Source organism: Sitophilus oryzae, unplaced genomic scaffold, assembly GCF_002938485.1.
Source record: "Sitophilus oryzae breed Bouriz unplaced genomic scaffold, Soryzae_2.0 scaffold_684_pilon_pilon, whole genome shotgun sequence".
Classification (NCBI taxonomy): domain Eukaryota; kingdom Metazoa; phylum Arthropoda; class Insecta; order Coleoptera; family Curculionidae; genus Sitophilus; species Sitophilus oryzae.
Window position 1 is genome coordinate 1,525,890 of NW_022147289.1, and position 25,066 is coordinate 1,550,955.

Below are 25,066 nucleotides of genomic sequence, written 5' to 3' on the forward strand. Positions count from 1 at the left end.
GAGGCGATCAGATAATTATAAGTTCATTTATTGTAATATATAGAATATAAGAAATAAAAGATAAAACACATTTTATTTCGGTAAAAGAATAAATAAAAGCAATCAAGAAATAAAAGCGTAAAATATTTTTAAAGGACTTCATACCAAAAATAATAATTTAGCTTAAATGAACAAAAAAAAACACAAAATATACAAAAACAAGTGTATAAATCCAAATCTTATGTACAATTTATATATACAAAAATATAATAATTTATTTACAAAATGTTCACAACAAATATGCCAATAGGAGATGCCATCACTTGCGCTACACCCATGAATAGGGTAAATACGTTAAAAGCTACTTCTCCTTCTTCGTTAGATGTTTTCCTAGAAATATGTATTATAAAACATGCACAAGAAAAAATTTATAAATATTTTTTTAAACTATACAAGATGATTTGTTGATAATAACTTTTGATACATATTTTCGCGGATAGTACTTTAATTATTACTTGAATATATAACATGTTAGAGATATAAAAAAGAATAACTAAAATGTAAACCTAAAAACTAAAATGTGAACCTCAGTAAGTGAGGAATTATAACAAATCTTGTCAATATTTGTCAATATATAGTTTCACATACTAGGTTTTCATAATTTATAGCTACATGATTCTCATTTTGTCTTTTAAAAATTTAGATAATATACATAAATCAAATAAATCTAAAAATTATTAAAGAAGTTTTAATTGGTCTGATTTTTGTAAATAAAAACATTATAATGTAAACCTCAGTAAGTCAAAATTATAATAAATCTTGTCAATATATAGTTTCACATACTAGGTTTTCAAAATTTATAGCTACATGATTCTCATTTTGTCTTTTAAAAATTTAGATAATATACACAAATCAAATAAATCTAAAAATTATTAAAGAAGTTTTAATTGGTCTGATTTTTGTAAATAAAAGCATTAAAATGTAAACCTCAGTAAGGGAAAATTATAACAAATATCCGCCATATATAAAAGCGGTTAATATTTTTAATGAATACAATAAGCAAAATCAATTTTAGCTTTTTTTAAATGTCAAAATAAATGTGTTAATGTTAAACTATATAACAAACTAAATTTAAAATTCAAAATTAAGGCAATCCTTTACAAGAGAAAAAACTTTTTTATTATTAACGTTTTGAGAAAAATGCATTCCTTATAAAAATATTTGCATGTTCTAAAATGGGTTAATCACGTTTATACTTTTCCATATTTCCATACCGTTTTAGAGAAAATTAAAAAAACACGAAAATATAGTTGAATTTTTTCTGGATATTAATTAATAACATTTTTTATGGATAATACATATTTTTTCTCTTCTTAAAGTATCTCATTTTCCGATAACTAATATCACCCTTTCCGTAGCATTGAACTAAATAAATTTCGTACTTACGTTTGACATTTGTACATTACTTTTGTACCTTTAACATTTTAAAACAGCAAAAAATATCTATAATACAATCAAAAAATAGCAGGTTTAGTCGCCACTGACTAAGTCAAGAAAAAACTCAAAATTTAAGTGATACAGTCAAACAGTGACTGAGTTAGTCACTGTTTGATCGAGCTCGAAACAACAATGTAGAAATTAGTCTTAGTATATTTAAAAAAAATTGTTTTAAAAAATGTAATGTCGTTGGATATGTATTTTAATATTTTATAACGGAAATTTCCTTGTATTCCAATGTCATATGATGCTAGTTTAAGGCCTTTTTGTGCAGAGGATGTTGTTTTTGCTAATTAACTCAGTCAAACTATCCTGATGATGTGAATAAAATTCTCAAAGCTTCATAAATTTGAAAAAGTAGTTTTATTAGCCTGTGTGGTGATTATTGACTGTATCCTCACTTACATTTTGAGTTTTTTTTTATAATACAATCTATCAAAGAATGAAAAGGAAATTATTAAAAGTTCAACTATATTTTCAGGTTTTTTTTTTAATTTTGTCTAAAAGAGTATAGACTTTTTATCAAGAACTCTTTTTTTTCTCAAAATGTCTATTAAAAAAGTGTTTCCTGTTGTAAAGACAACCCGGGGACATGCTGTATATACAATACTATTTAAACCAATCACTAAAGAATACAGAAAGGACAAATAACACACGAGACCAAACTGTGACTCTTTCTTCCAAACAGTGCCGTGGCACATCATTTAGCCGCTTGAAGCGATATTTATATTTTTGATAAATGTTTTTACTACGTCTATGGTATATCCGGTGGAATCATACTAATTAATTACTAAAAAAAACGTATTAAAATGTTAACAATAGGTACAAAACTAGTATCGAAATATAGCACATATCAAGGACATAATATCAAAAAAATAATTATCAAATTCAATAAAAAAAACCTAAAAAGGTGGAGTGGATTGTTTATTTCCCTATAAAACACCTGGCTCTTTCTTATCATTGTGCCTTTTACACTTGAAAGCTAAACAAATTACCATTGTAATAGAGTTTATATAAAGTTCACTAACACAACCAACTATTAAAAATCGCCAAAATTGTTGCTGATGACCAGCTGATGACTCATTCGTTGCTTCCAATGAAATGGCGTCTAAGGTCACAAATTCTCCTGCGGCCCGTATATGGGCGTTACAAGTCCTTGTATTCTTTAGTCATTGATTTAAACATTTCATGTTAATAAGAATGGTTTATCTGGCATCATAATATGGAGCACGCTTGATCATCTTATACTTACTCCCGAATATATAGAACAGCGGCGTTCAATAAATATCCACTCATAAAAGTAAACATTCCTAAAATAAGAGAATACTGCCAATCGTGTGTGAACACTACCGGTAGATGGCTTCTTGGCTGGGCATTGCACAGCCATATAGAGGGCACTAATATCAACGTTAAAATAAGTGACACGACGCATAATACTCTTTCTGGCATTTTCTAGAACAAGAAGAAAAGTTGAAACAATAAAGCGTGTCTCACATATCGATATATTATGTTAAGTTTAGAAATTTAAAATTATACTTACCCAAGGGAAATATGATGACGTCGCTCTACCAAGTAATAACCAAATATCGGATAAAAGAAAAGTAATTACTGGGCTAAAGAAGTTATCTGCAACAAAATCATATTTATGTATCATGTTTTTAGTTTAAGATTTTTGCCTCCAAGCTTTTTTATAAAATATGTGGGCAATAGCTGTGTACATTTTAAAAATATTTTGGTCAATACACAGGGTGGCGCCCAGTTTCCGTTGAAATGAAATTTTGTGAGTATATTATGTAGGGCAATTTAGAGCATTTCTTTAACATATAGACAGTTCTACAGAGTGTCCCCAAAAAACTTACACATTAAAGTTGTGTTTTTTTGTAATAAAACGCCCTATGTATTAATTGATTTTTGGATTCTAGGAGAAAAATAAAAGTGAGTTTTATTAAAGAAGCATATACCTAAAATCTAAGGATTTTGATATATTTCACATTTTGTGAAAATGAAGAGTAAATTTTAAATTTGGATAACAGCTACCTAAGCTTTAGTTGATCTTGTATAGCCTGATATTTAATTACACTAACCATTGTCTGTTAAACCAAACTAAAATTTGACCCGAAAAGTTATACAGGGTGAGACAAAATTAAGATTGAGCATTAGTCACTTTTAAAAGCAAGTGACTCCTTTATTTTAAATGGAACACCCAGTATATTATTTCGGTGTTCAATGGGGAATTCATATATCTTTAAAATATTATTAAGGTTGCCTACCCCTCAGACAAAGATTTTTCTAGATATTTTAATTTTTATGATTTTGCGTCAGTAGATCTTTATTACTTGAAAAAATCTAGGGTGGCTGTGATATAACTTTTGTTAATTTAACAAAAACTAAGAATGTAGAGTACTCAACGGTAATAAAAAAGATACACCTTTAAAATATATTTTAATTATTACAGCATTAATACTAGATATAAACCTATAATTATGTGACAAAAATTAGCTATAATTTAGCTAACTTGCTTTTAAAGGCGACCAATGTTCAATATTAATTTTGTCTCACTCGGTATAACTTTATGGATCAAATTTTAATTTAATTTAAAGTTCAATAGTTAATTTAACTACATATTAGGCTATACCGGGTAAATTGCAATTTTGGTAGCTTTTATTGTAATTTAAAAATTGTTCTTTATTTTTAGAAAATGTTAAATATGTCAAAAACCTTACATTTTAGCCATATACTTCTCTTATAAAACTCACCTTTATTTTTCTCCCAGAATCCGAAAACCAATTAATATATAGGGTGTTCCGTTACAAAAAAACACAACTTTGATATGTCACTTTTTTGGGGACACTTTGTAGAACTCTCTATATTTTTAAAAAGTGCTCTAAATATTGTTAAGTTTTTCGTCGGTTCCGTGTCGATAGAAAGTCACAATTTATTTAAACACAATTTATTTACACTAAGTAACAAACAATAACGATTAAAAGACTTAAAGAACTATATACAAACTATTTATAACTATTTATCTAGAAAGAATTAATTTTGAATTTAGCGCGACGACTGTACTCGTCTATTTATTTCTGTCCTCTTTAGGCCCCAGCCGCCTGGCCTTTTATACCTACAGCCAGCAACAGCTAAAGAGTTCTCGAATAATCCATAGATCATTATGTGCATAGAGAAGGTTTCGAATGTTCTCGTTTGTACTGCTCCATTCCAGTGGAGTTCGATTGTTCTCGAACATTCGAATGAATCATTACGGTGTCTATTCTTTAATGCGATATTAAGGCCATATGGGGGCGGGACATTTTAGCATGATTTTAGCTAGTTAGGTTATGCCGAGTCGCACGGGTCCGCACGAGGTCGCACGGGTCCGCAACAATATGATCACAAAATTTCATTTCAATACAAACTTTTGTTCTGCTTGGAGCCGCCGCGTCGTATGAGAGGCGCCACCCTGTCTTTTTTCACTTTTATAAGGCTAGTAAAGAATTACTCCTCTACAACATTCTCCCCCATACAATTCTTCCATACAAATCAAACTGTAGCTTAAATGTAAATCAAAGTATCACTTACTACTCCAAACCGTAACGTTGTTATCCTCAGAAACCACCAACGAAGTAACGGAAGTGTGGGTGGCTGCCGTTCCTAACCCGAAGACAAAAAATAAAAATATACTTTCCCAAATTTTCATGAAAATGCTTTTTATAGTCTGCCTGGATATATGTCTGTTTTCACTTTTCTTCTCCGGTAACGTGTCTAAACAGTACCTGCAAAAATTCACAATCTTAACTTAAATAGTAAATTAAATAGTCGAATAATATAGAATTTATAATTTAAAAAAATGGCGCCGGGAGGCACGTATAGCCGCCCATACTAAAATATGTTAATAAAAAGTTGGAAGACAGTTCTTTTAGTTGCAAAGTAAAGGCATTTTTCCAATTTTTTTTATCTCAAAAACTGCGACATTAACTGATTTTGATGTTATTACAAATTTTGTTGCAAATATTATTCCTAATCTTAAATTGAAAACCGCGTTTCGCTAGCTACTGTAGTTTTGGAGTTACGATTTTTTAAAATTTTTAACCCCCTCCCATACCCTCTTAGACAGACAGACACCATGAAAATATTTTGTATTTAGGTCATTTATGACACAAATAACTCATTTTGAGTGAAATTAAAAAAACTTTTTTTTGTCGATCATAATAGCCTACCATACCTCTCATACCAAAAATCAAAAACAATGCTTTATGGTCTGGAGTCAAACCCACTTATGAGCAGTGGCGGCTCGTGAGTATACAGTGTGGTCCGAACTGTATGTGTGTAGAAGGATTCGATCAACCTGATTGGTGGACATGGACATTCTCGCAAGTTTCGTTATCATGTAGTAGACATGCGCATAACGTTTTCCTATTGGCTAGTTGTACCCCCCTAATTATATCCCCTCGTTGATTATTATTATCGGTCAAGAGAAATTGTGGTTAGAAACGTTTATTTTTCTTTGTACCATGAGTTTATTAGTTTGTAATATTATTATGCTTTCTCTATGGGTACAAATGTCTACCGCAAGCTAGGATATTCTATTAATTTTATTATAGTATACATCAAGTGTGTTTTTTAGTCATTGCGAATGATCGTAAACTAAAAAATATAAAGTGTAATTGAAACCACTGATTTATTCCACTAATTGCGAGGTTCTGAATTAAGCTAAAAGTTTGTTAATTTCTACTAATTGAAAATTACTACCAATAATTTTAACGTTCTGAATGCTTAAGCTTCATTCAGAACCTCGAAATCAGTGGAAGAAATCATAGATACATGCAACAAGTTTAGATTGGAAAGCCCGTAAAAATTTTGGGTCGCGAAATTATTTTGGGTCGCGACCGTTATACGCGATCTGGTGCTGCTATAGCGGTCGCTAAGAACAACGGCAAACAAAAACAGAAATAATTTTCTCTTGTCAAAGTCAGAATCTTCAAAAATCATAAAGTCTTTCAAAATCTAAACTGCTCTCGTTAAAGAAATTCCGAAAAGTGTTTATAGCGTCGATTTTCAAAGTAATTATTGCTATCTTTAAGTTTAATTCAAGTTTTATTTACTCCAACCGGTGATAATTGTGAAAAAGTGGCATTAAAAACTTAAAAAGCTGTGCTGTGAACTGTGAACTGCAAAAACCATCGTGGATCATGGCATAACGTCGGTTTCCAATGTTTTATAGGTATTTCAGACATGTTCTTATATAAAATAAAGTTTCTTGTATGCAACACACTGTATTTTATTTATAACATTAAACGAAAATAATAATAAATTTGAATAAACAATATTTGGCGATATAATTCCGGAAAAAGCCGAACCGCTCCGAAATTTTCAAAAGTTTTGGGTCGCGACCGTTGCAAGAACAGCGCCAAATAGTGTTTACATTGTCCTTATGGGCACTTTCCAATCTAAACTTGTTTCATTTATCTATGGAAGAAATTAGTAGTTTCAATCATAAAATAATTAACTAGCCGTAGAAGTTTGTTCACCATAGATAAAAGAAAATAATCTTCTATGTTTGTTCACCCAATTTTATTGTAAGCATTCAGAACGTCATAATTAGTGGTAGTAATTTTCAATTATTGGAAAAAGTTAACAAACTTTTGACTGTTGCACTAATTTTAAATTTGCGAGGAATGTAATTTTCTCCTTTGATTATCACCCGTCAAGAAAAGTTTTGGTTAAGAAATCAAAAGTTAATTGTTTTATACATAGATAAATGAAACAAGTTTAGATTGCAACGGTCGCGACCCAAAACTTTTGAAAATTTCGGAGCGGTTCGGCTTTTTCCGAAATTATATCGCCCATATATTGTTTATTCAAATTTATTATTATTTTCTTTTAATGTTATAAATAAAATACAGTGTGTTGCATACAAGAAACTTTATTTTATATAAGAACATGTCTGAAATACCTATAAAACATTGGAAACCGACGTTATGCCATGATCCACGATGGTTTTTGCAGTTCACAGTTCACAGCACAGCTTTTTAAGTTTTTAATGCCACTTTTTCACAATTATCACCGGTTGGAGTAAATAAAACTTGAATTAAACTTAAAGATAGCAATAATTACTTTGAAAATCGACGCTATAAACACTTTTCGGAATTTCTTTAACGAGAGCAGTTTAGATTTTGAAAGACTTTATGATTTTTGAAGATTCTGACTTTGACAAGAGAAAATTATTTCTGTTTTTGTTTGCCGTTGTTCTAAGCGACCGCTATAGCAGCGCCAGATCGCGTATAACGTTCGCGACCCAAAATAATTTCGCGACCTAAAATTTTTACGGGCTTTCCAATCTAAACTTGTTGCATTTATCTATGGTTTTATAAGCTAAATATTATGCTGTCTCTATGGATACAACAGACTACCGCAAGCTGTTGCTAGGATATTTTATTAATTTTAATTGTGTTTTTTAGACATCGTGAATGATCGTAAACTATAAAGTATAAAGTGTAATTGAAACCACTAATTTATTCCACTAATTAGGAGGTTCTGAATGAAGCTTTACATTGAAATTGGAGGGACAAATTTCTACGCTAATTGAAACCACTAATTTCGACGTTCCGAATAAAGCTTTTAGTATTTTTATTCAGTAAACCTATTCAATACTATACCTAAAGAATTCAGTCTTTGAAGCGTAGGCGAAGGCTATGGCAGTGGCCGTGATTATGAAACTACCCAAAATGAAGTACATCAAGGTGGCGTCGGACAGGTCGTTCCCGAAAATTCCGACTGAGATAATATTTAACAGATCTACGATGATGGCACTGGCGCCTTCGCCGAGCAGGCAGATTTTCATGTACCTGTGCGGAAATCTGGGGTACAAGTTGGTGGAAGTCAACAAACTGACGGCATTGAATCCTGAAAATCAATATACAGGGTGTTTCAAAAAAGATGTGAGAGAGATTCCTCAAGTAAAAAATACGATTTATTTTTCATAGATTTCATAGATTCTGCTTTGTTTCGTACCTAGAGGAGGTTAAAGTATTTATTTATTTTTATTTATTATAATTATAATAAGTGCTTTTATTAATTCGAATAAAATAAAACCATCTGGGTTATCACTGGAATATTTTTCTAAAAAATCACGTGTGCCACTGATTTTTTTTTATTTGTTAGCAAAATTGTGTAGACCGTTTAATGCCGATTAAAATGAGCTAAAAAATCACCCACCGAAGCAAGATACACCATTTTTTTGACACCTTGTATACAATTCCGAATATTTCAAGCCTAAAGAACTTCTTACTAAAAATAGACTCAATTATAATATTAATAACTTTGTATCAACAGATGTAATCTTGGTGGTAAAATTTTAGAGATATGATCTAATCAAGGATTAGATCAAACAAATCAATATTTTTGAGTGGTTAAATCGGATGTAAAGGAAATATATTTTTATATTACTCTCACTCTTAGATTTTGTAATAGATAAGAAGCTTAATAAAATACTCATTTGGTACATTAATTATTTACTTTATAAAGTTAAAATAACAATACTTAATGGCAAAATCTGTAAAAAGTTTCATTATTCGATTATTTTTAAATTATAAGAAAATATGTATATTTAACATTTGAATGGTGAAGCTTGTTATATTATTATAACATAAGCAAAAAATGCTTATATGTAGGTAGCTTATATACAATACGATAGAAAAAAAAACGGCGTCAAAGACAGCTGGGGAATGACAATCGATAATAATTTTGGCGAGGTCAAGCTCTAAACGTCAGTTACTGACCTATACTATTCTTAATTTATTAATTAAGATATCATTAAAAATACGATTTGAGCATCTTTTAACGGGCCAGGATAAGACACGAAAAACATTAGACGATCAAAATCTATTTTTCCAAGGCTCCTTGATTAAAAATTAGTATTTTTAACACAGCCATGGCACTCTAGATTGAAATTTAAAATACAATTTTTTTTAAGCGAGAATGTCAAAATTTGACATATGATATGCCATTCTATTCAGAGTGTCATTTTCTATCGAATAAAGTAAAAAAATACGGAGGATGCAATTTAAAGATTAAAAGTTATCTATTATATTATATTTCCGGTGAAACAGGAAGTGACCGAAAATAATTGAAAACATCAATCAATCCTAATTTATGTTGAATACTAACATACCAAATCTCTTTTTTTATCTGAAAAAATAAAAAAGTTATAGGAGGGAAATACTTTTCAGGCGCACCCGGTATAGCTTATATCCTATGTACAAATAGTATACTAATGCTTACCTATCATTATTCCAGAGCATGTTAAAGCAATTGCAAAGAATATAACCTGAACTAAAACAAAATATTAGTTATTAGCAGCACGAAACAATAGTTAATGTCATAAATACTTATCTACACTATGTAAGTTCATTTTTATTCATGTTTGAATAAAAAAAATTATTAGGTTGTGATTTTCGGCTATGCTTACTAACACACTATCCTTACACTAAAAGTAATATTTTACAAAATTTTGGTATACTTTTAATCAGTTTAAAAATGGTAAATAATAATGAAAATTACTATTATTATAATAATGATTATAAAAATTGATGAGAATGGGGGCGACAAAAGTAGAGCAACAAATTGTATTCAACAGAAGATTTTATTGTGTCTTATTTCAACAAAAAATATTTAACACATTTAAGAACAATAATAATTGAAAGTAATACATTAGTAATTGATAGAATATCCATTATTACTAATAACTTGCTGACAACGGCGCGGCATTGAAGCAATCAACTTCTGAATGACATTTTCGGGAAGATTTCCAAACTTCATTAATTTTATCTATCAAGGATTGTTTATTTGGAAACATTTGGGTACGAATACGACGTTCCACTTCTTCCTAGAGATTTTCAATGGGGTTAAGGTCTGGGGATTGTGCTGGCCATTGCAAAACTCGAACGTCATTTTCCCCCATTCCAATCCATGAGAAACAATCCCATAAAAATACACTGCCTTTACCGTGTTTAATTGTAGGTGTTACGTATTTAGGATTAAACCTTGTATTGATTGGTCGCCTCACACGTCTCATTCCATCAGAATTGAATATTTTGTAGCGCGTTTTATCACTGAACAGAACTTTTTTCCAGTCATTGACGGTCCAGTTTAAATGCCGACGTGCGAATGCCAACCTTGCGGCTCTAGTTCTTTCCGAAACTAACGGCTTTTTAGCTGGACGTCTACTAAATAACTTTGCATCTACTAATCTTCTTTGTACTGTTCCTATACCAACCGTAATTTTTGGAATTTCGGCAATAATTCTAGGTGCGGACTTCCAAGGATCATTTTGAGCAATTCTTTTGATACGTCTGTCGGTCATTATTGTTGTTTTCTTTGGCCCTCCCGATTTTGGCAAATTCTACTTTCTAAATGTCCCCTGTCGTTATACGATGAAATTATTTTAGATATACTGTACCGGGGTAACACAAACTGCCTTGAAATATCGGCTTGTTTGAATTGAATGCATTCACAATGTTTCACAGTCCAATGCTTCAAGTCTTTTGAAATTGGAATTCCTCTTGGCATGACTAATCCAGAATAGAAATGTTTAAAAAAACATAAAATAAACCTCGCACAATTATTTTGGCCTTTACTTTTGCTAAAACCTTTCTTTGGAATTATGTTACTGTACTTTTGACGCGTTACTATTAAGCATTGAAAACCATAGATAAATGAAACAAGTTTAGATTGGAAAGTGTCCATAAGGACAATGTAAACACTATTTGGCGCTATTCTTGCAACGGTCGCGACCCAAAACTTTCTAAATTTAGTGAATGTGTGTTAAATTTAGAACCCTAGATATTAATAAAAAAATCGTTAACCGCGTAAAAGGCTTTCTCCAGTAAGTATGATCTCAAGGCTCTGCGAAATGCAGGAAAGGATGAAATGGAATTAATTTCAGATGGCAGATGATAGTGCATTTTTTTTTGCATTGTACAATTGGGAACTCTTTACTAACTCAGAGTGAGGGGTTGGCAGATACATGTTATGCTCTGCGTTCCTAATTGGATAGCCATGAACTGGCTCTAGAGAAATACTCGATACGTGCTTGCGAACTAGGCAGACGGATTCGAGTATGAATAGGGAAGGAAGAGTTAATATTTTATATCTTCTAAACAAGTCCCGGCAGTGAGCACAACTGGTTAGCCTCAGTGAATATCGCACAGCTCTCTTTTGTAATTTGAAGATACGCTCAAATTGAGTCGCACAACACGCACCCCAGAATGGAAGTGCGTATCGGAGATGCGACTCATAAAGGGCATAATAGACTGTCCTAGATGTTGACAAATTAAGCACATTAGCAACTGATCTAAGTGCGAAACAGGCAGAACTTAATTTTTTAGCTAAAGCATCGATGTGCAAATCCCATTTTAAATAGTTGTCCACAACAAGGCCTAAAAATTTCACAGAATCAACGACGTCAATGGTGGTATTATCAAGTTGAAAAGGTAGCAACGTACTTTTATATGATAAGACTTTAGTTTTAGAGACGTTGAGACACAGATAATTAGAATCGCACCATGTTTTTATGTTGATTAAGTCACTGGAAATGGTTCTATGAAGTGCCGTGGTGTCCGGGCTGCTCCATGTGAAACAAGTATCATCCGCGAAGAGACAGATTTTACCACTGATGTCCAGACTAGCAATATCGTTGATAAACAACAGAAACAAAATAGGACCTAGCACTGAGCCCTGAGGTACTCCGCATTCTATTGGCTTGCAAGAAGACACAGTCTTATCAACCCTCACACGCTGGTTTCTGTTGTTAAGGTAGGACTTAAACCATTCAAGAGGCGTTCCCCTGATACCATAGTACTGCAATTTGTTAGTTAGGATGTTATGATTAACACAATCGGAAGCTTTCGAGAAATCACAGAAAATTGTTGCTGTAACGAGACGGTTGTTCAGACTGGAGTATACATTATTAAACAGCGAAAACATAGCGTCATTTGTACATTTGTTACTCAAGAACCCAAACTGAAAGGGGGTGAGTATTTTGTATTTTAGAAGAAATGATACAAGCCTCTTTTTAAAACCAGTCCCTCCATGATCTTCGATAACGTGGGAAGGAGTGCAATTGGACGATAGTTGGAAGCTTGCTCTTTATCACCTCCTTTATGCAAAGGAATAATTATCGCCGACTTAAGGCAATTTGGAAAAAGCACCATCTTCAAATGACATATTAATTAAGGCTGGCTGAAAGATGGTTTAATGTACATTCCGGCATACTAGAGAACATTTTAGAGTAAGTCCGTAAAAGTCCCCTGCTGAAAGATTTATTTTTAAAGCACCATCTTCCAAATGACATATTAATTAAGGCTGAAGATGGTTTAGTAGCGCATTCCGGCATACTAGAGAACATTTTAAGAGTAGGTAATCCAGTCCCTGCCAGAAGATTTATTTTTAATATCATTTAATGTATTGCGAAGCTCTGCCAACCCACAGGCGTAAAGAAGAAACTTTGTGCAAATTAACATTATAGTCAGAGAAATGATAGAGAGAATCAAGGGAGGGGTGAGATAGTATTCACTATATTCTTCGCCACATTTACAAAGTAATTGTTTAGGTCCTCAGGTGAAGTTGAGGTTATGTTGGACGAAGAAACCTTACTCCTCAAGTCATTCACAATCGACCATGTTTTTCTTTGGCAATATTACCGGACTCAGTCAACCTCCTATTGTAATAGATGTCCTTGGCGGCTTTTATAGTCTTATGGTAAAATTTTCCTGTAAAGTTTCACGTACTCGTGAAAGAAGACACTATCCGAGAAACATTGGAAATCGACGTTATGCCACGATCTACGATGGTTTTTGCAGTTCACAGTTCACAGCACAGCTTTTTAAGTTTTTAATGCCACTTTTTCACAATTATCACCAGTTGGAGTAAATAAAACTTGAATTAAACTCACAAGATAGCAATAATTACTTTGAAAATGGCCGTTATTAACACTTTTCGGAATTGCTTTAATGAGAGCGGTTTAGATTTTGAAAGATTTTTATGATTTTTGAAGATTCTGACTTTGACAAGAGAAAATAATTTCTGTTTTTGTTTGCCGTTGTTCTTAGCGACCGCTATAACAGCGCCAGATCGCGCATAACGGTCGCGACCCAAAATAATTTCGCGACCCAAAATTTTTACGGGCTTTCCAATCTAAACTTGTTGCATTTATCTATGGTTTTGTTAGTAAAATATCTTGTTGTCATGGATACTCATAGCCTACTTCGTAGTTTTTAAATTTATTGTATTTGTATACATTATCATGCATGTATAATTAAAAAATCCGATTTGCAAATATTTCTCGAAGTATTGCTGTACTTTTGTCCCATAGTGTATGTTGATAAACCCAAAAAACGTGTTAAAAACTATAGTCTGTCCAACAAGAGGATCCATGACAGTGACTGTTATGTCTGTCATTTTAATTTACACAAATTGTATTTTTTATGTTCTGTCGAAATGTTCCTGGACTCGTTAGACAAACTTACAGGGTGTCCCGATATTTTGGAGAACAATCAAAAATAAACCCAAATCAGTAAGTACTTCAACTTACAATTGTCGGTATCGATCTTGATAAAGGCCGTAAGACAGTAGAAAATCACCGCTACCACCGTCAAGGAGATCAACACTCTAGGTACTATCCTGAACCGGTAGCCGTACAACACGTTCCACAAACCAAAAGTGATGGCTGGTATAGTATTGGCCACAGTTTGCGAAGAAGCGAAGTACGCTTGGAGTACGGTTCTGTTCTCTGGCGAGTAGGTGGGATCAGAGGTATTTCGAAATTTATACAACCAAAACTGAAATAAACCACAATAAATTTCTTAAAATTATGTTATTAAAATGCAAGATACTTTCTCTACATGCAGTGTATATGCAACAGTGACCAATATCAACTTTCTTATTATAAATGCATCACGCTGTATAATATTCAGTTTTTATTTACTTATATTTAAACCAAGAGTATTAATAACGGCCACACTTACATGGCACACCCTGTATAAAAGTTTTTGTTAAAAAAATGCGTAACTAAAATTAAGAAAATTTAAAATATTATCTATACTAATATATAAAATCCTTAAGTGAACATACTGATTAATCACGATCCTGCTCAAACTACTCAACGTAAGAAGCTCAATTTTGGCATACTTGGGTTCTTGGATTCTTGGGTGTAGAGGTTTGATAAGAAGGGATTTTTCGATATTCTAGTTCCAAGGGGGTGAAACGACCCCTCAAATATTACGTTATTTTTTATTTAAAAAACGGTCAAGTTTCCGAAAAAACGCTTTAACACGTATATTTTATTTTGTTTTTTTACATATTTTAAGATTTTTTTAAAAATGTATACAGGGTGTTTCCAAATATCTGGTCATTGATTAATCACGATCCTGCTTAAAGCGCTTGACGTAAAAAGCTGATTTTTGGAAAACAGATTGACTTTAGGGTGTAGCGGTTCGATAAGAAGGGATTTTTCGAAACTCGAATTCTAAGGGGGTGAAACTATCTCTCAAATATTAAAATATTTTTTAGTTAAAAACCGGTGAGTTTTTCGGAAAAACTCTTAAACACATATATTTTATTTTGTTGTTTTACATATTTTAAGATTTTTTATAAATTTATACAGGGTGTTTCATAAAATATGACCATTGAGTAATCACGATTCTGCTTAAACTGCTTGACGTTTAAAGCTGATTTTTGGCAAACGGATTGACTGTGGGGTGTAGAGGTTCGATAAGGACGGGTTTCTCGAATCTCAAATTCCAAGAGGGTGAAAATGCCCCTCAAATATTACAATATTTGTTATTTAAAAAACGGTTGTCTTTCGGGAAAACGTTTGGACAAGCATAATTTATTTGTTTTTTTTACATATTTTGAAATTTTTAAAAAAATCATACAGGGTGTTCCAAAAAGTTAGGTAATTTCTTAACCACGATTCTGCTTAAACTGCTTGACGTAAAAAGCTTATTTTTGGCAAACGGATTTTTCGAAAGTCAAATTCCAACGAGATGAAACTACCCCTCAAATATTACCAAGTTATATAATAATATCGCCATATTGTTTTTCTCATGCTGACATAAATATGAGAAAATTTTATCCAGTTTGTATGTTAATGGAAATTCTTGCTTTGCTTTATCATCACCATTACAAATGATTAATTCGACGCGAACGAAGTCGCTGGTACACGCTAGTATTAATATATTTTATGGAAATACCCAGTAAATATCTTTCAGCTATTAATCTTGCAAATCATTTTAATCAATTCAAAGGTAATCTTATCTAAGGAAGGAAATAGACATATAAATAAGAGTATTATTTATATAGAAATAGAATATTTAAATTGAAAGCTAAGTAATTATCTGATAAAACAATAAATCAAGGACATACAACACCTAAAAGTAATGTTTAATTATTGATTTAGCATTTTATATAGTAAAGCTTCATCTTACTGGATTAAATTAGTGGTTTCAATTACACTTTACACTTTTTAGTTTACGATCATTCACAATGTCTAAAAAACACAATTAAAATTAATAGAATATCCCAACAGATTGCGGTAGTCAGTTGTATCCATAGAGAGCCAAATATTCAGCTTATAAAACAATAAACTTTTGATTTCTAACCATAATTTATCTTGACGGATGATAATCAAAGGTCCAAATGACATTCCCCGCAAATTTTGAAGTATAATTAGTGGAAAAGTCAAAAGTTTGTTAACTTTTTCTACTAATTGAAAATGACTACAATACCATTAATTTAGAAGTTCTGAATCATCATCATCATCATCAACCAGCCTGAAGTGTCCACTGCTGGACGTAGGCCTCCCTCAAATCCTTCCACTCTTCTCGGTCCTGTGCCACTTGGATCCAGTTTCCCCTAAATCTCTTCAAGTCATCCGACCATCTTGTCGGAGGTCTGCCTCTGTTTCTGAGAGCATCTTGTCTTGGCCGCCATTCTAGTATTAGCTTGGTCCATCTATCATCCGTTCTTCTGGCAATATGCCCAGCCCAGTTCCAATTGAGTTTTTTAAGCAGATATATAGCATCTGTTATTCGTGTACGCTGTTTTATAACTGTACTGGGTATCTTGTCTCTTAGAGATACACCAAGCATTGCTCTTTCCATAGCTCGTTGGGCTACACGGATTTTTTCTATGGACTTTTTCGTCAGTGTAAGTGTCTCTGCGCCATATGTAAGTACTGGCATAACGCACTGATGGAACACCTTCCTCTTTAAGCACATTGGTAGATCTGATTTTAACACATATCTTAGTTTGCCGAATGCTGCCCATGTTAGTCCTACTCTTCTTTGTATCTCGTGCGTCTGGTTATCGCGGCCAATTGTTATTTCGTGCCCCAGATATGACTATACTTGTTCTATATTTGCTCCGTCTACCGAGACATTTCCACTAATAACAAGATTAGTCATTAGTTTGGTTTTTGAATAATTTATGCGTAGTCCAATTTGATCTGACGCCCGTTTAAGTGTTTTTAGCATATTTTGAGCTTCGTGTATTTTGTCTGTAATCAGCACCAAGTCATCAGCAAAACGCAGGTTATTGAGCATTTCCCCGTTAACATTAATGCCCATTTCCTCCCAGTTTAGTCTTTTGAACATATATTCTAATAGTGCTATGAACAATTTGGGGGAAATTGTATCGCCTTGCCGTACTCCTCTTTTAATACGGAATTTATTTGTGTTTTCGTGTAGCGATACAGATGCTGTTGCATGGTCGTATATATATTTTAAAAGGTTAGTATAACGGGTGTCTATACGACATTCGGCTAGGGCCTTGAATAATTTGTGTTGATCGATAGAGTCGAATGCCTTTTCGTAGTCGACAAATATTAAAATGAGGGGTTTATTATACTCAACACATTTTTCTATTAGGGACTTCACCACCAACAGATGGTCATTTGTACCGAAGTTCGATCTAAATCCAGCCTGTTCTCTTGGTTGATATTGTTCTAGTTTTAGGGAGAGACGATTTGTGAGGATTTTTGTGAATAATTTGTATGTGTGGCTCAGTAAACTAATAGGCCGATAGTTGGTAAGGTTTGTTTTGTCCCCTTTTTTATGTAATAGGATTATATTGGCATTATCCCATTCTGATGGCGTTCTTCCTTCGACAAGACATTTGTTGAATAATATTTGCAAAGCCTTGAGAACCTTTTCTCCTCCTTCTTTAATGGCTTCAATAGCTATATTGTCGTCACCGGGAGACCTATTATTTTTCATAAAGTTTAATGCCGCCGATATTTCATCTAAAGTAATATCTGGGATTTCTTCTGAGCCTTGATTCATCACAGTTGGTATGGTACTATACGAGTTTCTAGGGTTTGGATTGTCATATAACTGCTGTAGAAATTTTCCGTAACAAGCAGAATATCTGCTCTATTTGATGTTATCTGTCCTTCTGCATTTTGCAATTTATGAATTAGTGCTCTCCCTATGATTGCCTCTTTTTTGAAAACTTTTAATCCTTGATTTCTCTCAATGAGTTGCGTTATTTTGTTGGTATTGTGGGTTCTGATGTCTTTCCTTATCTCTTTTGATATCTTCTTGTTAAGTTTCCTATAATCATCTTATTATGTTTGTTTATCATAACTCTACGTTGCTTTATCAGATCTTTAGTGTTTTGGGTTAGTTTTGTGTTTCCCTGATTATCCTTTTTAGGACAATTTTCTTTAATAGCTTGCGTTAAAATAGTTACAATGTGATTATTTATATCTTCAATTTCCATATTTTCCATTCTTTCCAGATTTCCTAAATTTTCAGCTGCCATTGCTCTATATGCTTACATTGAAGTTCTGAATGCTTACATTGAAATTAAAGAAATAAACTTCTGCGCTAATTGATACCATTAATTTATTCCACTAAGTGCGAGGTTCTGAATGAAGCTATGAGTTTCATGTAAGGTTTATTTTTTTGTTATTTCAAAACGTGGTCAAAAATTTATTAAAGCCTCATTCCGAACCTCAAAATTAGTGGAATAAATTAGTGGTTTCAATTATAATTTATACTTATATGAGTTTACGATCACTTAAGCTTCATTCAGAACCTCCCAATTAGTGGAATATTTTATTCACTATTTAGTGACACACTCACGGGAGCTGCTCCCGTGAGTGTCTTTAGAATCATTCCCCTTTCAAAATTTGTCAGAAGGCTTTATACCAAAAAAAGATTACCCCCCTGGCAAGTTTAGAAATTCGGCATCTGCCTCCAACATATATACAAATTATTATTACAAATTTTAGAAATTAAATGAGAATTTCACTTGAATTTCCAATATTGGCTTGATTCGACATAAATGACATTGATTGACAAACAAAACCAGAAAAACCAGCCTTCTCGTGCTGGTTAGTTTGGTGACAGCTTTGAATAAGAAGACTAAGGAAGGAGCATATCAAAAATCTTAGGTACACCGCGATGGGCCTCAAATATGGCCGACTTAAATTCCGGTTTATCAGTGTCGTTGTAATTTTATTTAAAAAATGTAAAACTATGATGTAGGGTAGACGTGGGGTAGACTCAATAATTTGTTGTTTTATTTTACGTTGTGAATAAATGTTGGTAGTTATTAAAATTGTTATAAAAATATATAATTCTAAATTCTAATAAAAATAGATAAGTTATAATAAGTATTTATTAACACAAACATCCGATACGCTACTGAAGCAGGTAAGTCAAATTAACGTATCTAAATTCTTTGACATCTAATCTTTGACAAGTAATAAATAAAAGCTAAAATGCAAGAAAAATATATAATTTAGTTAATTTAAGTGAATTTCATAAATGATCGGTTTACTACACGTATTTATATTATATAGTCACTTACTAGCGAAAAGTTGTTCCATTATTTCACTCGATTTTTGCCGAGATCTACCGCACGCTACACAACCAACTATTTTAGAGTCTTTTTCGATAAATCGCGATAGTGTCACTGTTAATTTAAGTTCTGCCACAATTTCCATCTAGATTTACTACCTTTACTACCTACTATCAGTAGTAGAATAAATAATAAATAACATAAAATAAGCTCCGTAAAGACTGACAAATCCACAAAATTTCAAATCAAATTCAAATGTGTCAAATGAATCGTCAAACAGAACTGTCAAGGATCCCCACCCTAGAGAGCTTTTATGGTGCCTTTTCCGTCCACCATGCATGAATACATGGATAGCATTATGCTCCTTCCTTAGTCTTCTTATTCAAAGGGTGACAGTTATAACCCAATTTTTCAGGAACCGTGTTCCGTAATAAGAAAACTTTCAGGAAACCGATAGAAACCAAAGATATTTAAACTCGTTTAAATATCTTTGATAGAAACGGAACATAAAAAACCGTAACCAAGGTAAGCAACGGAATACACCCTTGTCTACCATTCTAGGACCTTAATCTATCCCTTCTAATCTTTTTATTCAAAGATTAGAAACTTAATTTGGTAACAATTTCGACTTCTTTGATGACGTCTTTATATATCAATCGGTTTTAAAACGTTCTTCGACGTCTTCCGATGCCCAGTCGTCATTGCTCCCTATCTAGCCTGAGGTCGACTTCAAGCTCTCGTTCTTTTAGCTCCTTGTCTATTCCTTCTCTCCAGCTCTTGCGTGGTCTACCCCTTTTTCGTCGTCACGCTGGTGTCCAGTTGAGGATCTGTTATGGAAGCCTCTCCTCTGACATTCTTTGTACGTGACCATACCAAATTAATTGTTTCGTTCTTATGTCACCAGCTATTGTTCGATTGATACCCGTAATTTCTCGCATTCTGTTGTTCGTACACCTTTCTCTTCTGGATTTACCTGCGGCCCGTTTCCAGAAATCCATTTCTGTGCTTCCAAGGTGCGCACGGTCTTATCTTTTAGCTGCCATAGGAAACGATGCTTTTAACTATTGTGTTGTATATATGACGTTTGTTAGATTTAGAAATGTTACTATCCCACAAGACGCCGTTTAACATTTTTTTTTTGGAGGTGTAAAATACCTTTACGTACGGAGTGTGGGACTCAATCTCTCCTTAAGCTGCCTGGAGGACACTACCCACTAAACGTCACCCCCTTGCTCCTGCCACGTCTACCTGGACCCGCTGGACGCATCTCGTCAAGTAGCGCCGGACTGATCCTTTTTTGTCATTACCCCTGCTCTTCGCTGTATTTTGCCTCTAGTATATTTTGGGCCAGTTTTGAGATGGCTTCAAAGTTTTCTCTTCTTTCTGTTACCGATTTTAAGAAGGTATCTGCGGAGATGTTGCCACCAATCGTCATGCGTGCCTCACATCTTTCCTGTTCCCATCTTGGACAAGCAAACATTGTGTGTTCTGGAGTATCATTGGGTTCAGCACAGTATCGGCATTCCGCGACTTCCCTCTTTCCAATTTTACACAGGTAACTCCCAAATTTTCCGTGGCCACTCAATATTTGAGTAAGATAGAAGTTTACCTCTCTGCTTGCTTTTTTAATCCACATATTTATATTTGGGATGAGCTTATATGTCCGTCTTCCTTTTTGTGATACTTCCCATTCTGCCTGCCACTGCTGCACTGTGCGGTTTCTCTCCATCTCTCTGCTTGCCCTGGTTTGTACTTCACCCTTGAGAAAGAGTCGTTCTCTTTCTCTTGAGAGAAGATGCAAGGGCACCAGACCCGATATCACTAAGGCTGCTTCATTTGAAGTTGTCCGATACGCCGAGCAGACCCTCAAAGCCATGACTCTCTGTGCACCTTCAAGTCTTTTTTTATTTACGTGCATATTGGTTGCTTCGTTCCACACAGGTTCCACACCGTTTAACATAGAGATTGCCTTTCTTCCCTGACCGTTTCTGTCCCTAATGGCTTTATCATGTGTGCCATCCCTTGAAATTTTGGCTCCCAAGTATTTATAATTTATGCAGCCGTTAATGTTTTGTTTTTGTTTTTTGATGACGTCTTTACTAACTTTTATTGATTTCTTTATACACAGATTATCTGCCTAAATAAAACTCGAAAATAGAAGAATCCGAAGATTTAGGAAGCGTTTAATTAAGAAAATGTAAAAATAATTTAACAATCTATGATGTACGATAATAAAATAATACAATCAATATAGGAAATATTATCAATTACTTACATTATTAGCGGCTGATAAGAACGATGAAGGTAGAAAATGTGATATACCCATGAGAAAAAATACAACGTAACATAGTAAGAATTTGTCCTTAGGAACTGCCTTGGGAGGTAATTTGTCTATAGAATTTCTGGCTTTATATACTATTTCTGAAATAAAAATAGCATTATCTTTATTACAAATTTAAGTGTATACTAGGAATACACTAAAATATAAATGTGTATAGGCTTGGTGCATTTCAGTTGATTTCAACAAATTCCGACCGCAGCGCTTCAAAGGAAAAAATCTGAAATTATCAATATACAGTTCACGTCGCCGCCATGTTGATCGCATTAAAATAATATTGAAATCGTGGTTTTCTCATAATATTTAAGTATTTTATTTTTGGTTAGTGCAGTTATTGAGACTATAAAACACGAGGTTTGTTTGTTGAGACTATAAGGTACGAGGTTTGTGTGATGTAACCAATGTAACCGTTTTCAAACTTCAAAAAGGCATTACAAAAAAACATATCAAAACATATCGTATTTATTGAATATTTTTGTTGTCATATTCATACACTTTTAATTTTTGTATAGTTCACCTGCGTCTGCTTGCGACGAACTTTATTTTATAATACTTTTCAGATGGAGTAAAATTGATAAGCAATGCCGATCTGGTTAATACTTGGCTTGATCATAAGGACAAAAACTCAAAATTATTTGTATTTCAAAAAATGTGTCCTTTATTAGATATTGATGAACCTTCCAGCCCAATGAGACAACCACTTGTGCCTGAAAAAGCCCACTATGTTGGAGCGAAATGTGGCATAAAAAAAGTTTCCATCTTTCAATTTATTATAAAACCTAATACCCAAGGAAACGAAAAAATAATATATGGATATGGTCTATTAAAGAGATAACTATTAACATCTGAACCCCTCATACCAACAAAAAGAACAGTAACAACGCGAAAAAGTACCATATTAGAAAATGATGTACAGAAATATCTTATATGTGAGGATATTTCATCTACCTGTGATTTGGATACTATAAATTTGGAAGATTCTGTCAGCAGTGATTCTTCTGAATCAGAGTAGTTACGATCTATGCATTTTGTTGTCCTAAAGTAAATTTATAGTATCTTAAGTTTTTTTTAATTAAATATAGCATTAATGTTCTTTTTCATTAAAGAAAAACATGTTTATCATATTTTAGGTTTATATTGTAGGAATCATGTTCTAATGTTATTCCAATTCTTTTTTATCACAGGGATTTATTTAATACTTACACCGTTTTCATACTATAAATTATTATTTCCTTAGATGGAACACAGCTCCAACTTTTTTATTATTTATAAGATTTTTTTTCATAAACGTGGGACTAAGAACATCATCATTTAGTACAATGAGAGTACTCATCATTTGTGTCAAATTAACCTAGTTTGAATAAATTGCCTACAATAAAAGAGAAGTTTTGCATTTTTGTCCTCTAGAGCCATATGTTCGAAGCACTGTGTGACGGCCGGCGGCGTGAACTATACTTATATTGATAATTTCAGATTTTTTCCGTGAAAGCGCTGTGGTCGGAATTTGTTGAAATCAACTGAAATGCACCAAGTCTATACGGGAAATGTCATCGACGTTCATTTCCAAGCCAACTGGACGCCGTTTTTTTTTCGATCATATGGTATAATGTCTACCTATACAAACATTATTATAAGTAGGCTACGAAAAATACATTTTGATGGCATTAAGCTCAAAATGTAGTAATATAGTTACCCATACTCAAGGTTCAAAAATTGCCTCAAATGCCAAGTTTTCGAGAAATATTCAAAAAAATCACCCAATATTTTATTTACCTAACCTAATCCTCCCCTTAGACTATCGGCTAGCCACGCTCTGGTAACACACGATAATCTACATATTAAAATGCTAATGTTTATCTGTGTCGTCTCTACTGAAGTAACGACTTGCTCTAGGAAGTTGCTTTTTTTATTAAAAGATAGCTAATTGGCTCCTCTAAAAACTGTCGTCGCCGTATTTTTTGTTTTTCATTTAATTAAAAAAAATAAAAAGTATTTTTTTTTCTGACGTCGCGTCGTGGCGGATGCGCCAGGCCTGTGACCAGGTTCAACTAGTATTTAATATATTTATCTAATTAATTTTGCACTTACCTGAAACAGTTTGAAGTTCAACCTTTTCCGCTTCCTGCATTTTTAAATATCACAAAAAATACACAACGTTTCTTAACGCATACTTATCACACTTAATTATAAAACAAAAGAGATCTGTGATATTTTTCGGAATAATTATATATATATATATAGAGCAAATCCTTTATTAAGTAGTAACGAAAAAATCAATGCCAGTTTTACCAAAATGCCTGAACCATCTAGTAATCAACATCTATCTGTACTTATATTGATTAGATAAATGTAAAAATATGTAAAACAAATAAGAGAAATAATACAGTTCATTAGAATCGTCAACTAATATTGTTTTGCAACGGTTTCGCTTTCAAAATTATGTATAAAACGATCTTTAAATTAAAAAAAAAGGTTTTATTGTGATATACCACACTAATTTTCCTTAGCCATACTAATATTTGAACAAAAATAAGTGCTCGAGTGCATTGGTAAACAATTTATGCTGATAATATTGGATAAAAAAACAATGAAATTGTTAAGTAGGTGTAAGTGTTTATAAGAAACATAAAAATATTACCTGGACATAATTTAAAAATGGGACCTAACTGTCTATGTAAATTTATTAGGATAGACAATTTTTATTTATTTACAGGGTGTCACAAACTCACTGCGTTTGAAATAAAATAAGTCACCTTTCTACAACAAAAAAAAACAACACATATTTAGACCAATTTTTCTAAAGAACCCCACAGACGCTCAGTTTTATCGCTCAGGCCGCCTGTGCAAACCTGGTTGGTGCAGTTATATCCGTACGTATGTTGGTAGATCAGGCCAACTGCGTAGGCCGTTTGGCCCAGCTTGAATTCGGCCTGCGCAACCTTTGAAGCCGGAACCTATACAGTGTGGTTCGAATTGTATTGCGGAAACTTCGGCAGCATATTCTGCAGGTTAAAATAAGTAAAAAAGTTCGTATAAATTTATGTCCTAAAATGCTTAGTTTCGGAGATACAGGGTGTAAAAGTTTCATTTTTATTTCGATTTTTTCCAAATAATCTATGAAGTAACATCAATATTTGGATGACAATTGGTGTCTAGGAGTTTTTTGACATGAGAAATTGGATTTTTATGTCAATATGACTCCTACTTGTAGAGGGCGCCACCTACATATGTTTTAACTGGTTTGAAGAGTAGTAACTTTTCGTCCATACCTGTATAAAACTACTGAGTAAAAAAATATAGATTTACAACTTTTTTTACATAAAAAAAGGCCTCTCAAATAAAAATAGCTACGAATAATGGTTCTCGAGATATTTGGAATTGAAATTATCAATACCT

At 32.9% G+C, this 25,066-nt stretch overlaps 1 protein-coding gene across 1 annotated transcript; it reads right to left on the reverse strand.

Annotated features, from left to right (window-relative positions):
* Positions 1–187: 187 nt before the first annotated feature.
* On the reverse strand, positions 188–24,124 carry LOC115888136 (equilibrative nucleoside transporter 3-like). Its single transcript, XM_030907725.1, has 9 exons — positions 23,759–24,124; positions 21,608–21,753; positions 14,060–14,306; positions 9,751–9,801; positions 8,127–8,373; positions 5,050–5,243; positions 3,017–3,102; positions 2,729–2,928; positions 188–369 (listed from the first exon to the last, which is right to left on the reverse strand). The coding sequence occupies exons 1-9, from the start codon at positions 23,796–23,798 to the stop codon at positions 258–260; spliced, it is 1,323 nt and encodes a 440-aa protein (XP_030763585.1). The 5' UTR covers positions 23,799–24,124; the 3' UTR covers positions 188–257.
* Between the last annotated feature and the right edge of the window lie 942 nt (positions 24,125–25,066).